Source organism: Momordica charantia, assembly GCF_013281855.1.
Source record: "Momordica charantia cultivar OHB3-1 chromosome 6 unlocalized genomic scaffold, Mcharantia_2.0 BLBB01000006.1, whole genome shotgun sequence".
NCBI lineage: Eukaryota > Viridiplantae > Streptophyta > Magnoliopsida > Cucurbitales > Cucurbitaceae > Momordica > Momordica charantia.
Window position 1 is genome coordinate 26,472,937 of NW_028275164.1, and position 14,506 is coordinate 26,487,442.

A 14,506-nucleotide genomic window follows, 5' to 3' on the forward strand; every position below is an offset into this window, starting at 1 on the left:
AAATAATAATTTTAAAAATTACAATAAAACAAAAGTTACAATGGTTTATTTAATTATTCATTCATTTTTTTTTGTTATTCTAACTAAATTTATTTATTAACTATCATCAAAATTACCATTCAACTTAATTTTTTTTTCTTTTTAACTTAGCCAATACATTTGATTAAAAACTTAACACAATTTAAATAATAATTATTGAAAACGCATCAACTTCAACACAAACCAAAATAGTTTTTTTTTTTTTACACACCTTTTTTTAACTAACCAAAATAGTTAAATTAGTTAGTTGTACAAAATATTTCAATTGTACAAAACATATTTCTTTAATTAATTATGACACTGCACTACTAAAAAAAGAAATGAACTTGTGAGATTGTATAGCGTGTGAATTTAGAATTTAAAATAAAACAAATTAGCTTATTTTATTTATATGTGTGATTAAAAATATAATAATGTTTATTTAGTAACTAATATTTTAAGCATGCATAAATTAATTTGAATACGATTATCAATTTAAATTCTTTTTGAATAATTATTTTGTAAAATAAATATTTAATTAGTTTTGTAATTAATTTTTTATAACTATTTTTCGAACTATGAATCATCTGACTAATTCTTTGTTCGTTCAATTTTAGTTTTCACTCCTAAAGTTTAGGAATAAGTAAGCAATTGTCGATATATTGAATTAATTATTTATTATTTGCATATCACTCACCAACTCCACTAATACAACACATAAAATTCAGCAAGCAAAATACTCAAAATCAAGAAATCTCCAAATCTGAGGCAAGAAAATATCAAAAATTAAATTACATAATTACGTAAAGCAAATGCCCATGAACTTATTAGAGCTTGATCAATTGGTAAATATATTGGTTCAAACTTGATTAATTTAAGAAGCTACAAAACTAATTGGAAAATTAGGGGATAGTTTTTGGAAAATTCTTGTTCAATGACCGACACAACGTAACTGTAACTTTTATACTCGTCAACATTTTTTTACCATGCATCTAACGGTTATGAAAGTGATGGCACATTATAATTTCTAATTTTCGAGGCATCAAAATCAAGGGCTAGGCCAAAGTTATGGGGAAGGGAGAATTTCAAATGAAATAGGAATGTATCAAAAAGTCCAAGCAAAACTCTCTTTCTATCGCTATCTCATACATGCTGCAATGCAACTTTTCTCCTGTCTGTAATTTTCTAACTCAGCTGAACTGAATTTTCTGTATTCTCATATATGGAAAAGGTTTGAAGTTTTAAATACCACATCAAGGCGTATTCATCGATATTCCTCTGGTAAGCGATACCCCGACATCACGATCTTATCAGCAAACATCTTGCCAGTCTTCGGCATTACATGCCAATGCAGCGTCATGTTGAATTCTTTACCTCTGAGATTGCTTCCCTACAAAATCAAAACAGGATATGACAAGATCAAGTTCATGTAGATGAAAAGGTAAGTTCATCTAAAATTGCAGAGGTAGCCCACCTGATCAATGAACCGGTACTTGTTTACAGTGTGAATAGAAAACCTTGCATTTTCTTTGGAAGGTATTATAGCATCCCACAGCGAGATCTAAAAAAATGATGTAATAACAACTCAATAACATAAGCAAGGAACGGATAGCAATCCAGAAGATGTGTTAATGGAGCTTACCTGGTTCAAGGAATTCTTAGGAGTCTCATACTCAGCAGCTACAAAAACAAAAACCTGTAAACTTGTGTTAAAATCTAATAAACCCATTCATTTCATTCAGCTCATCGCAATATGTAAACAAACAGTCGACTCGGAAGGAGATGAGAGAATTGCATATTAATGACTAATAAGTAATATAGCTATAGTATATTAAACAGAACAGAACACAAGTACGGATTACAATAAGATTTCCAGAGTGGTGTTAGAATCCATACTACGAAATCTGTGGAGAAAAGGAAATAAAAAAAAAAGCACAAGCTATACAGCTCAGTTTTGATCCTCAGTTCAAGTGTATCTAGAGCCATCCAAATACCACAAAAATCACAAGAGAAAAAGGTCAACAATAAAATAGGTTATTGCCAAACCTGCTTTGTGTTCCACGTGAATAACGACTGCATGTCCGCCGATATATTTAAGGTCATGCTGACCTGCACAGTTAATGGTTTTCAGCACAGACTGTAAAGCATAAGGCTATAATAAGTTTCAAAATTATTGAGATGAATGACTATCCTCATTAACAATACAATCTAAAAACCAATGGACAAACTATCAATTACACTAATATTGCATGAACAACAAATATTTGATACTTAATACCAACTTAAAATCCTTTTCCTTGCTCGACTATTGCAATCAAGAACCAGAGAGAATTAAGTGCTGCATTTCAAATAATCCCAAGAATCACCATGATTCTGATAAATATTTTCTATTTTATGGGGTATTTGGCTGGAGAGAAATGGGACAATATCTAGAGGGATTTGGAGGTCTTGGGAAGAGGTATGGGATGTGGTTAGGTTCAACTCTTTCTTTTTGGGCATCCATCTCTAAGCCATTTCGTAATTATTAGTTAGGTTTTATTCTTTTGGGTTAGAGTCATTTTCTACACAGTTAGGTTTAAGACTCCTTTCGGCGGGCTGTTTTCTTGTATGCACTTGTATCCCTCTCATGTTTCTTAGTGAAAGTTTGGTTTTTCATTAATAAAAAGATAATAATAATAAATAAATAAATAAACCATTACGAGTTGCCAAGTGGCCTCTTTTTATGTACCTCCATATAAGTTCTCTGCAATTAGTTTTAAATAAGTGTTCCATTTAAGAGTATTCTACCTTTTTTTCTCAATTTTGGTGTTGAAAACTGATTATAGATGAGGAAAATAACAAGTTGAACCTTATTGGACCTTCAGGAAAATTTTGAAGATGGTCAACGAAAATTACAAACGTCTCATGATCTTGTAGGGGAGGGGAGAAGATATAACCTACATAGATATACAATTTTTTCTCCTTTTGATGCTAAAATATACTCAAAATACCAAAGGACCTGCAAAAAGAAAAGCTAACAACAGAAGGACCAAAACGACAAACCTAATAACCTATACTACAGATTTAAAAAAAAAAAGGCTCCAACCAACCAGAATAATGACTAGATAACATAAATCCTTGAAATCAAACAGCCATAAGAAGCATTAAACCTAGCTAAAGCCCAAATCTCCACTAAGACCATTCAACCCGTCTAAAAACTCTTATTCCTCTCAAACCGCATACACCAAAAACATTTAAAGAAGCAGATCTCTTGTATTGGTTCTCCAATGCTGAACTGGAGGTGGTATTTGCCTTTAGGATTGCATTACTAAGGATCTTAGGAAACTATAAAGCGGCCCCATCCCCAATTAGAAATTCTAGAATTTCACCATGCCCTATGAAAACATGGACAGTAAAAGGCTAGGATTCATAGGTGTAAATTAATCTGCCAATGCCCCAACCAATGCAAAAGGTCGAATCTGGAATGGAGAATGAGTTAATAGAACTAAACTGGAACGATTTGATTTTGAAACTTAGGAACCCAGAATGAGTTCAAAATATATCCTTCCCTATTAATTCATAACTTGTTTGTCCTCGAGCATCGAAGAAGCTGATAGTGCAGTAGCCATGAAGCTAGACTACTAACCCATAAATTCATTCAATATACTCATGTACAAAAATGTGACTAGCAAGAGCACAAACTCCATTTTCATTTTTCCAAGAGATTCCCAGATTCACAAGAATCAAACCCCAAAATTCCGTAACCAAATCCAGAAACAATCACATAAAAGAAACAATTTGCACCATTCAATTCAAAGATGAACCAAAAGACGAAACCGAGAGGAATCTCCAGAAATTTACCTCGTCATTGCCATGAAGCTGCTTCTGGAACCACTTGATATTCAAAACCTAAAACCAATCAGAAAAAATAAATTGCATAACAAATTTCAGCGTCTCCCTGAAATCAGACCGAAACCCTAAACATCTGGGCCACAGATCTAACAAAAGGAACAGAAAACAATAAACGCAGAGCAAGAACGGAAGAGTGGTCGACCTGAATATGGGCGGTGGGAGAGGGAGAGTTGAAGTTGTCAGAGAAGGAGGCCATGGCGCACATAATTGCAAGAATGGTGACGGCGAAAGTGACCACTGCATTGGCTCGATAACCAAAAGAATGCATATTTTCTTTTGGTTTCTTTATTCTCTGGAATCTGGTTCAAATTTCTTCTTCTTCTTCTTCTTCTTCTTCTTCTTTCTGTGGTTCGATTCTTCTTCTTTGACTCGATGGTCTTTTGGTTCGATGGAAATGGCTGCCGTTGCTTCTTCGAATCGAGCATGGAAGAGTTGCAGAGTTTTATTTTATTATTTATATTTTCTTTTCAAAAGATGAAATTAAATAATAAATTGATGGATTTTTCTAATTATTTGATTGGTTGGGACACGCATTTTGATTTATGTAACTGACTTTTTTTTATTATATATATTAAACGTCTTAGGGAGGATTTTGTAACTCGTATTTAGTTTTTGATTGAGAAAGGTAAAGCATTTTGACAATTATTTGAATTTTTGTTTCTTGATCTTTTAGAATGGATTCTAACATTGTATAGAAATTTTATAAAAATTAAAAACAAAATCAAAATTTTAATTTTAATTTTTTAAAATATAAATAAAAATATTGTTTTATATTCATGATTTATATAAAAAGAATAAGAAATAGTTACTCAATTGAATTTTAATATATAATAATTTGCTTCATCTACGGTTAAATTTGTAATAATTTAATTACTAATTTCTAAATTTTAGTAGATATGTCGTTCCTACTAAAATATATATATATTTATATATTTATTTATATTTATATTTTGTGTCAAAAAAGCTGTCTTGTGTCAAAAAAAAATATATATCGAACTAACCACTCTGACTGGTTAAGTTTATATATATTTGACTAAAATATCAGAGATTTGAATCTCTATCCTTACATGTTATTGAATTGAAGAAAAAAAAATTTAGTATGTAATGATTTAGTCTATAATATGCAAGATCGGTAGAGATTTAGGGCTTAACGATCTCATTTCCTGTTTCTCATTTATCTTTTTTTGTTTCCTGTTTCTTTTTTCTATTTTTTTTTTTCAGTATTAGAAACATAAATATGTCTGGTAATCATTTACGTTTTTTGTTTCTTGAAAAAGAGAAGAAAGAAACAAAAATATGTTTGATCACTATTTCATACTTCTTGTTTCTATTTTTTTTTCCTACAAAAACTTGTAAGGATGGGATTCGAACCTACTACAACCTATTGACCTATAATTTATAGGTTACTTAGGTTAGCTAATTTTTATTTTTAGTTAAATAAAATATAGTAAGTATAATAAAAAAGATATAACATAGACTCGAAGAATAATATTTATTAAAGAAAATATAATTCAGAATATAAATTTCTGATATAAAAATATCAATTATTAGTTTAAATAAAGAATAAAATTTTAAAATATTTTTAATTTAAAAATATAAATTTTTTGTTTAATAAAATTTAATAAATTTAAATAAAGAATAAATTATCAAAATATTTTAAGCTAAGAAATATAAAACATAAAAAAAAGAAAAACAAATTTATAATTTATTAAAGAAAATATAATTTATAATATAACCTTGTTTTGATATAGAAGTATAAATTATTAATTTAAATAAATAATAAAATTTTAAAATATTTTTAATTTAAAAAATATAAATTTTTTGTTTAATAAAATATAATAAAGAATAAATTATCAAAATATTTTAAGCTAAGAAATATAAAACATAAAAAAAAGAAAAACAAATTTATAATTTATTAAAGAAAATATCATTTATAATATAAACTTGTTTTGATATAGAAGTATAAATTATTAATTTAAATAAATAATAAAATTTTAAAATATTTTTAATTTAAAAAATATAATTTTTTAAAAATAATATATAATAGTTTTAAATAGAAATAAACTTTCAAAGTAAAATTTTAAAATATTTTTAATTTAAAAAATGAGAAATTTTTTGTTAAAAGAAAATATAATAATTTTAAATCAAAACAAATTTTCAAAACATTTTAGATACGAAATATAAAATATAAAAAAATAAACTAAAAATAGCATTTTGCATACCATTTCATTCCTTTTTCAAAACTTGAGACAAAGTATATTATTTAACTTGAGACAGCACCTAGACACAAAATAAAGAAACAGAAATGTAAAAAACGAAACTACTTTTCGTAGCTTCCAAAAATTAGTCTCTTTTTTCGAAACGTTTCTCAAAATTTAGAAACGAGAAACGAAATTGGTTACCAAACATGTCTCTTTCTCAAAAAATGAGAAACAAGAAATAGAAGGTTACGAAACTTTGACTATATATATACATATTGAAAAATTTGACAATATTTTGTATGGTAAGGTCTAAATTTAAAATATATGGGCTAATTTGTTAGCTACTAAATTTCATAAATTAAATAGTTATGAATCGAAGTATAAGGACTGAGGATTATTTCAATAAAAATATAAAGATCAAAATATTTTTTAACCTAAATACTATATAATTAATAAATATATTATTTTATAAACTACAGTCTTATTTTTTTTCTTAAAAAAACATATTGACAAATGGGGGAAGGTTTTTTTTCTTTTTTATAGGAGTTTTTTTTTTTCTTTTTAAACAACATATAGTATGACACAGTGTTAGAATTATGGGATTGGAATTTACACCAAGGAAAGTTATTAATTTATTAAGCAGGTCTCCAAGAAATTTGAAAGTTAAAAAACAATTATGGTGTCTATACATTCGTCAAAATAACAATTTAATATCTACCGTGATAAAAGTAAGAACGGGAGATATAAGAGATTGAATTTTCGATTTCGAAAAGAGGATTACAGGTCAATTACTGCCGAATTATCTTGGCTCTGCACGGTGAGTTATGAAAATAGGGAGAAGCAAATTGATACTTTATCCCATGCTTATCCCACTCTGCCAAATTTATCATTAATTGGACCATAAAGATACCCACTAAACTGCAGGCCAGGCCCACATTAGCCCAATAATGAAGAGCACTATTTATAAAATACAATTTCTTTTTTCTTTTTTTGGAGATTATAGAAATAAACAAATTGAATCCATCATTAGAGGCAGACTCCCTGAACTAAAAATAATAATAATAAATAATTATAAAAATAATGACTTCACAACAGATAAGCGAAAGCAAATAATGATTCAGTGGGGCAATATATAGTACTTCAAAAGGAAATATTTGCCATTGAAAAAAAAAAAGGAAAAGAAAAGGAAATATTTGAAAATAAATTGGTTAAAATATTTTTTACACTATATCTTAAATTTTGTAATATGTTGGTCTATGCATTTTTATAGTTAAAGTTATCAATTTAGTTTGTATTTAGTTTTAATTTGCCCTATGTGTGATCTTAAAAGTTTCAACAGGATTCATATCATTTGAGTTTAATTTCAATTTAGTTTTATGGTAAATTTTAATTTGATTATTATGGTTTGATCAAATCCAACGAATTGTCCTCGTAGTTACTTCATTGAGTATGTAACACATTTTCTATTTACGTGACAATCAGTTGATATTTCATGGTTAACTAACTATATTAACGTTTATAGTTGAGTAAACAAAAGAGGAAAATAGGTGATTTTTCACGTGGGTATTAAACAATTTTGTGAAGTTTTTGAGACCAAATTGAAAGAAAATAAAAAAGACAAAAGGGAATTGTGTACCCAATAGTTCTTAGTAATTTTGAAGGTTGATTCATGATTTGATGGAAGTAAAATTTTGACAATGTGTTCGGGACTTTTTAATATAGATAATCAAGACGTTGCCACTTTTAAGCGATGTCTTTTGTAATAATTTTCTTGCAATATCGCTAAGTTTGTCAAGATTATTTATTTTGTAATATAAGGTGTTGTATATCATTCAAGTTAAAATTATTAGTGTCACTGTGCTTGTTTTATTTCATTCATACCCCACCCTAACATTCCCAAAAATACAGAGATTTAATTCAAACAAAAAGTGTAGAAAAACTAAAAAATATATATATATCTTTTTTTTAACCAAAAATAATAGTACATCAGTTCAGAGAGCCACTACTCAACTGACACATCCCTGTCACAATAAAGGTACTGAGGAGCCATAAGGGCTCTGTTTTTATTACCTCTGCAAGTTGAAAGGTCAGTATAGAAACAAAAGAAACGGTAAAAATACTGAGTGGAGTTTTAACTTTGAAGGGATTAAACTGTGAATGAATCAAAGTTTGATCCCATTTTCTTTTTCTTCTCAAGTAACACAAGCAATGGTACTGTAAAAACTTTGCACCCATTTCTACATTCAGCTAAGGCTATAGCTACCACAAAAGCACTAGTCCTAGAAAATTAACCAAAGGGGGGAGAGGAAAGGGAAGAGTTGTTTTTTTGGGGCAAAAATTTACATGATACTGCAACTATCAGTATTTTCGTCGCTGAAGAAGTGTGTGTACTGGTCGGTTGCGACTGGAGGGAACATCGGCGGTGGCGGGGCGTAGTTCACGGCTGGGTTCGGCCGGGAGTACATCATGGGTTGGAACATATCATTCCCAACTCCAACTCCTCTTTGTTGGTTCATCATCATGGCCATGTACTGTTGTTGTTGTGGGTTGTAAGGGTTCCCCTGTCCCATTCCTTGGTAATACCCTCCTCCTCCTCCATTCATCATTTGTTGTGCTGGTAGACCTTGTACTGCTGGAATGTTACCCATCTGAGTCATTGGATAATTTCCCATTGGTGGGCCCATATTGGCACCACCAGGGCCCATCTGGCCCCTATTAATACCACCAGGCCCCATTTGCCCCATCTGCCCCATCTGCCCCATCTGGCTCTTGTTTGCATTACCATGGCCCATTTGGCCCATCTGCCCCATACTCTTACCATTTCCACCATTACCCTTTCCTCCTTTGCTTGGTTTGGAAATATCAAGGTCATGGAAGCCAATATCTAGCTTGTCAAATTCATGGAGGCCATCATTTTTGCCTCCTTTTTTGGCCCCATTGCCATTATGTTTTCCTCCTCCACCACCTTCTGAACTTTTATTATTGCTGCTGCCTTTCTTCTTGCTGTGGCCACTCTCTTTTTTGCCCCCATTTTTACCACCAAAACCAAACAGCCCCTTTTTACCCAACCCCAGAAACCCACCCCCCTTCTTCCCCTCTTTCTTCTGCTCCCCTCCTCCCTTGCTCTTACTCTTATTCCCGCCACCGCCACCGCCACCGCCACCGCCACCGCCACCGTCTTTCTTCCCTCCTCCCTTACTGTTTTTGCCTTCATTCCCTCCTCCTCCACCCTTGTTACCCTTCATCATAACAGGGAAGTCAATAACTTCACCCTTCTTGGCAGCACCATCCCCACTTTTCTTACTATTCATCATATTGAAATTAATCATCCCATTGGGTCCCATGGGCCCATTTGACCCAAGAGACCCTCCTCCTTTCCCCATCATAGGCATCATTTTGTTTGGTAAAGCATGTCCGTGGCCATGACCATGGCCAAACTCTTGTTCATCATCTTCATCATCAAACTCATCATCTTCATCATCAAATTCATCATCAAACTCATCATCAAACTCATCACCACTAAAATCAGAGACTTCCTCAGGCAAGTTGAACTTAACAGACTTCTTATCTTTTGGAGGAGCCATGAGATTATTGAGATTGTTAAGATTGTGGTTACCTCCTTTGTTGTTGGAGAAGCCCTTCAATTGTTGTTGTTGTTGTTGTTGTTGTTGTTGAAGAAAAGCCTTCTCCATCTGAAACTTGTTGTTCATCATGTTGTTGTCTTTTCCCCCTCCTCCTCCTTTGACATTCTGAAACTGCATACTCTTGAACTGGTTGTTGTTGTTGAAATTGCTTGGATTTAACTGAGCCCCCCATAGCTCAGCATGCTTCCCAGATTTCTCAAGCTTTTGTATCAGTTTAGCTGGATCTATATTTCCTGTCACACTGACCTTCCCTTGTTCTGCATCTATCTTCACTGTGTAAACTCCTAAAAACAAAACCCCCAGAAGCTAAACAGTCACTACAATCTCTCAACAAAGTAACAAATCCCATTTTGTTTCTGAAAATCAAGTTTATAAACACTTCTTCCACCTTTGTTTTCAAAATTTACTCCTTTTTGAAACTTGGGTAAGAATAACCACATATGTTTGAGGAAATGTTAGACATAACAAAGAATTTGTGAGAAAGCAAACATGGGTCTTAGAGATTTCTCCCCTAAGTTCTACTATGGTTAAAGCAGAGAGAGACAGAGAGAGAAGAAAACCCCAATAATTGAAGAGAGAGAGAGGTGAGAAGTAGTAGTGTGTTACCATCAATTTTCTGAAGGATTTTCTTGACCTTCTGCTTGCATCCTTCACAGTGAATGTTTACTCTGAGAGCACAGGCCTGCAACCAAACAACCAAACAAACAAACAAACATCAATTTCACTCAGGTAAAAGAAATACCCACCAAGTTTTTTGAAGGACACAAAAAGGGAAAAACAGTCCCCTAATTTGAAAAGAAAATCCCCCAAAAACAGTTTGTGTACCTGAATCTTCATGAAATCCTGTTTGTTACTCATCCTCCTTTCTTAGAGAGAAGAAGTGAAGCCACAGAGAGAGAGGGAACAGAAATGGAATTGAGGGCTTTCACTTTAAGCTTTTCTGCTGTGTTCTCCCTCTTGTGATTGAAGCTTTGAAGTAGAATGCCTCTTCTCTCTTAAGATTCAGAAGAAGAAGAGGAAAATTGAAGTAAGTGAGAGAGAGGGAGAGAGAGAGAGAAATGAAATGAAATGGAATATTTAGTTTGAAAGGTGAAGAATGGGGGTTCCCCTTTTAAGCTTTTATCCCCTTCTTTCAGGGTTTTCTCTTTGCTATTTAAAATCTTCACACAGAGAGAGAGAGAGAGAGGCGGTTGTTATTGCTGCAGTGGAAGGGGAAACCTTGCTGGATTTTGAGCTTTCATCTACACTAACTTCCAAATTTCCTTTCACATTTATCAATTCATCATTTAAAAATATATATAAAAAAAGAAAAAACACCCATTTTATTCCTCAAATCTAAACATAAAAACTTAATGGGTAAGATAGTAATCATCTTAGCTAAAAACAAAACCGCACGTAGTTGAATTAGTTAAAATATACTCAACTAAAATGGAGGGTCGGAATATCCACTTTGATATGTAATAGTATTAAAGAAAACTAAATAATATCTTCATTTTGATCTCTCAATTTTTGAGTATTATATCACAGTTCTAAAGTTTTTAATAGAAAGTATATTTTTAGCTTTATTAAGCCAAGGTTAATTTGATAACTACTTTTTTTTTTTTGCTTTAAAACCAGAAAATTAAAAATAAAATGGTTATAAAACGGTACCTAGTTAATCATTTCACTCATTTCACAGGACTTAAATTGGTTTGGAAGTGAACACCTTACCTAATGCTTACAAATATCTCATTGGATAAGTTCAATGAACAAACCATGTATTTGTATCACGTTTTTGTTAGGCAATTAATTAAAAGCATCGACAATAATGATTAAAATATTTTCTTATGCAAAGTTGATAAACTAAGACTGAAACATGGAAAATTTAGTGACTTAGATAGAATGAGGATAAAATTTAGACCACTCAAATAGAATTTAAATCTTTTTTTTTTTTAATTTACGTTCTAAATCTAATTTGTATGTTCAAATTAGTCAACAGTTACAGTGAACATCCAAATATCAAACTTTTTCGTGTATATATATATATATATATATATATATAAAATATCTTTTTTTGGTATCTTTTCAGAGATTTTTTTTAAATAGTACAAGTCAATAATAAATGTTAGGGAATACGAAATATTTCAAAATTAATTGACCAAGATCTAAAATCATGATTTAAAAATATAGGGATTAGGGAAATATAAATCATTTTTATAATTTAAATTTCAACCATCTAGTATAGTATATAAGAAAGTTGTAGTGGAAATAAAAAAATGGGGACCGACATAGATAAACATGAATAATTAGTGTGATAATAAAATAATAATAATAATGATATTTTAAGAAAATAGTAATTAGTAATTAGTGGAAGAGATGTTGGGGCATGTGGAGCCAAATTTTTTTTGGCAATTGGTCTCCTCTTTCTTGGAATTTTCCACTTATTTTTTTTTTCTATTTTTTACGATTTATTTTGAGAATATTGGAGTTTGCCATTCTACTCATTTTAATCTTCATGTTACCTTCATTAATATATTTCTTTCATCAATAAATAAATATAATACATTTTAACTGGTTTTACTGTTCAAAATCTAGGAATCTGTGTTCAAATCTAGGAATCTTTAGACCCCTTTGTTAACATTCTCGTTTTTTATCTCTCATTTTTTTATTTTTTATTTTTGAAAAATATAAACATTTGATAACTAAAATTGTGTATAAATTTTGGAACAAAATTAAGTTTATTTTTTATTGTTCATTTTTCTAATTTTTTTATTATAAAACATTACTTTATCATCTTTACTAATAAAATGTATAATAAATATTAAAAAAATAAATATAACATAAAAAGTTTGAATTTAAAAATAAGAAATAAGAAATAGTTAATAAAGATGTTTTTGTTGGTTTTTTAAATAAAAAAAGTAAGAAAGGAAACCAGAAAAACAATTATAAAACGTGGTTTTTGTCGATAGAAAAATACCAGAAAAAACTAGAAAATGAGAAATAAAAAATACAAAAATATTACGAAACAGAACTTTAAAATCTCTTGTCTTACAAAAATCTTCTTTAGTTTATGTTCAAGAAGTCTTTAAGAGCCTTCAAGATCTCTAGGGTCTTTGATTCGTGTAGAAGATCTTTAATCTTCTCATCTTTAGTAAATCCTTTGGTCTTTTAATTTTCAAGTCTCTAGAGTATTCTTTTGGCTTCGGACTTTTTTATGGCTTTCTCGAATGAATTCCTCTAATTTTTTTTATGGACTTACAGATGGAATGAGACTTCGTTAGATGGCTATGACACAATTTAATTGGACTAATTTATTATCAAATAAGTCATAAAATTAAATAGATACGTGACACAATTTGACAACTTTATTTCATCAAATAATTATAAGATAGACCAGCAACATTAATTTAACTAGCCAAATTTATATATTCTTTTAATTTAATCTAGAGAAACTTGTTTTCTCAAGTACAACAACGTGTGGAGTGAGAGGAGTTTGAACACACGATCTATTGGTCGGAGATATATGTCTTAACTAGTTGAACTAGACTCAGGTTGAAAATTTAGTAAAATTTGGAGAAATTTATGAAGCATTCATTAATCTAAATTTTAACAAATATAATATCGTCACGATTACACGCTAATTAGTGACCATGCCTCTGGTTACCCTGGCAAAAATCCATGACTTTTCGAACTCATGAATATTCATATAAAAAATACTTAAAAGTATAAGTCATAAAATTGAAGTGATTTTAAAACTACTTTAGAAATATACAAATATAATATTTTTTTATTTCTAGAATTCTTTTATTTTTTATTATTTTTGTTCCGGAAAAGTTGATTATAGGGGAGCAAGAAAGAGGGGCAAAGCAAAGCTGTATTAAACAGCAGAAGCTGGCAAAGGCCACAACACATTACAACGTCTCAACAAAATGGCAGTTGCCAGACTAGATGTGTAAAAAAGCAACCAAAAAAAGAAAAAAATATATATATTCAAAAGAGAGGAAAAAAAAAAAGCAAAAGTAATGTGGAGCACGTAAAGCAATTCAAAATCCCAATCCCGGGTAACTCAGAAACAGATCAGGAAAAAAGGAAAAAAAGAAAAATAAAAGAGAAAAAAAAAACCAAAAAAAGAAAAAAGGAAGAAGAGTAAATTATTGTTTGGCTGAGAGAAAATAAAGTTTCAATTTATGTGGGGTATAACATAAACAAATTAATTTTGATTGGTTTTTTGTTTCCTTCTAATTGATCGAGATAGGGAAAATAGATTCCAAGTCAAATTGAGGTCCAAAATATCTAACAACGTGGTATATCGTTATTGCTTCAAACCTCTTTGATTTAACCAGTCGTAATCACCTTTGCACAGCTATTTAGTAAATATAGTCTCATTCGGTAACGAAATTAACCAGGCAATTAAGAATGATCATGCATCATTATTAATAGAATCAAGAAAGAGATTTTAGTTTATTAATCCTTACTATGTCGTGCCATCCCATCAAATTCTTGGTTCTATGGTTTACGAAACCTAGTTGAACTGTGACAATCATTTGGTCGATTTCTTAAATTGCTCTATTTTTGGTTCACAATCATAATTAAGATATCATTGAAAATATAAACTTTGTGAAATAAGTCGGTAATGTGAAATAAACAGAAGCCAACGTGACAAATAATAAATGTGAACTCTAATCTTAAGTTTCGAATTATACAAACCCGACACATTAATCAATCACTATCAAAAAAAGAAAAAAATGAGAGTATTAAATTTTAGTTTTGCAA

The 14,506-nt window shown here is 30.4% G+C and overlaps 2 protein-coding genes across 2 annotated transcripts; both read right to left on the bottom strand.

The window, feature by feature from the left end:
• Positions 1 to 1,084: 1,084 nt before the first annotated feature.
• On the bottom strand, positions 1,085 to 4,344 carry LOC111004516 (signal peptidase complex subunit 3B). The gene is made up of 6 exons (XM_022275568.2): positions 4,052 to 4,344; positions 3,859 to 3,906; positions 2,065 to 2,127; positions 1,661 to 1,714; positions 1,493 to 1,579; positions 1,085 to 1,408 (listed from the first exon to the last, which is right to left on the bottom strand). The coding sequence occupies exons 1-6, from the start codon at positions 4,175 to 4,177 to the stop codon at positions 1,283 to 1,285; spliced, it is 504 nt and encodes a 167-aa protein (XP_022131260.1). The 5' UTR covers positions 4,178 to 4,344; the 3' UTR covers positions 1,085 to 1,282.
• A 3,895-nt stretch (positions 4,345 to 8,239) lies between these two features.
• LOC111026005 (Heavy metal transport/detoxification superfamily protein) lies at positions 8,240 to 10,942 on the bottom strand. The gene is made up of 3 exons (XM_022303969.2): positions 10,580 to 10,942; positions 10,361 to 10,436; positions 8,240 to 10,038 (listed from the first exon to the last, which is right to left on the bottom strand). The coding sequence occupies exons 1-3, from the start codon at positions 10,610 to 10,612 to the stop codon at positions 8,450 to 8,452; spliced, it is 1,698 nt and encodes a 565-aa protein (XP_022159661.1). The 5' UTR covers positions 10,613 to 10,942; the 3' UTR covers positions 8,240 to 8,449.
• Between the last annotated feature and the right edge of the window lie 3,564 nt (positions 10,943 to 14,506).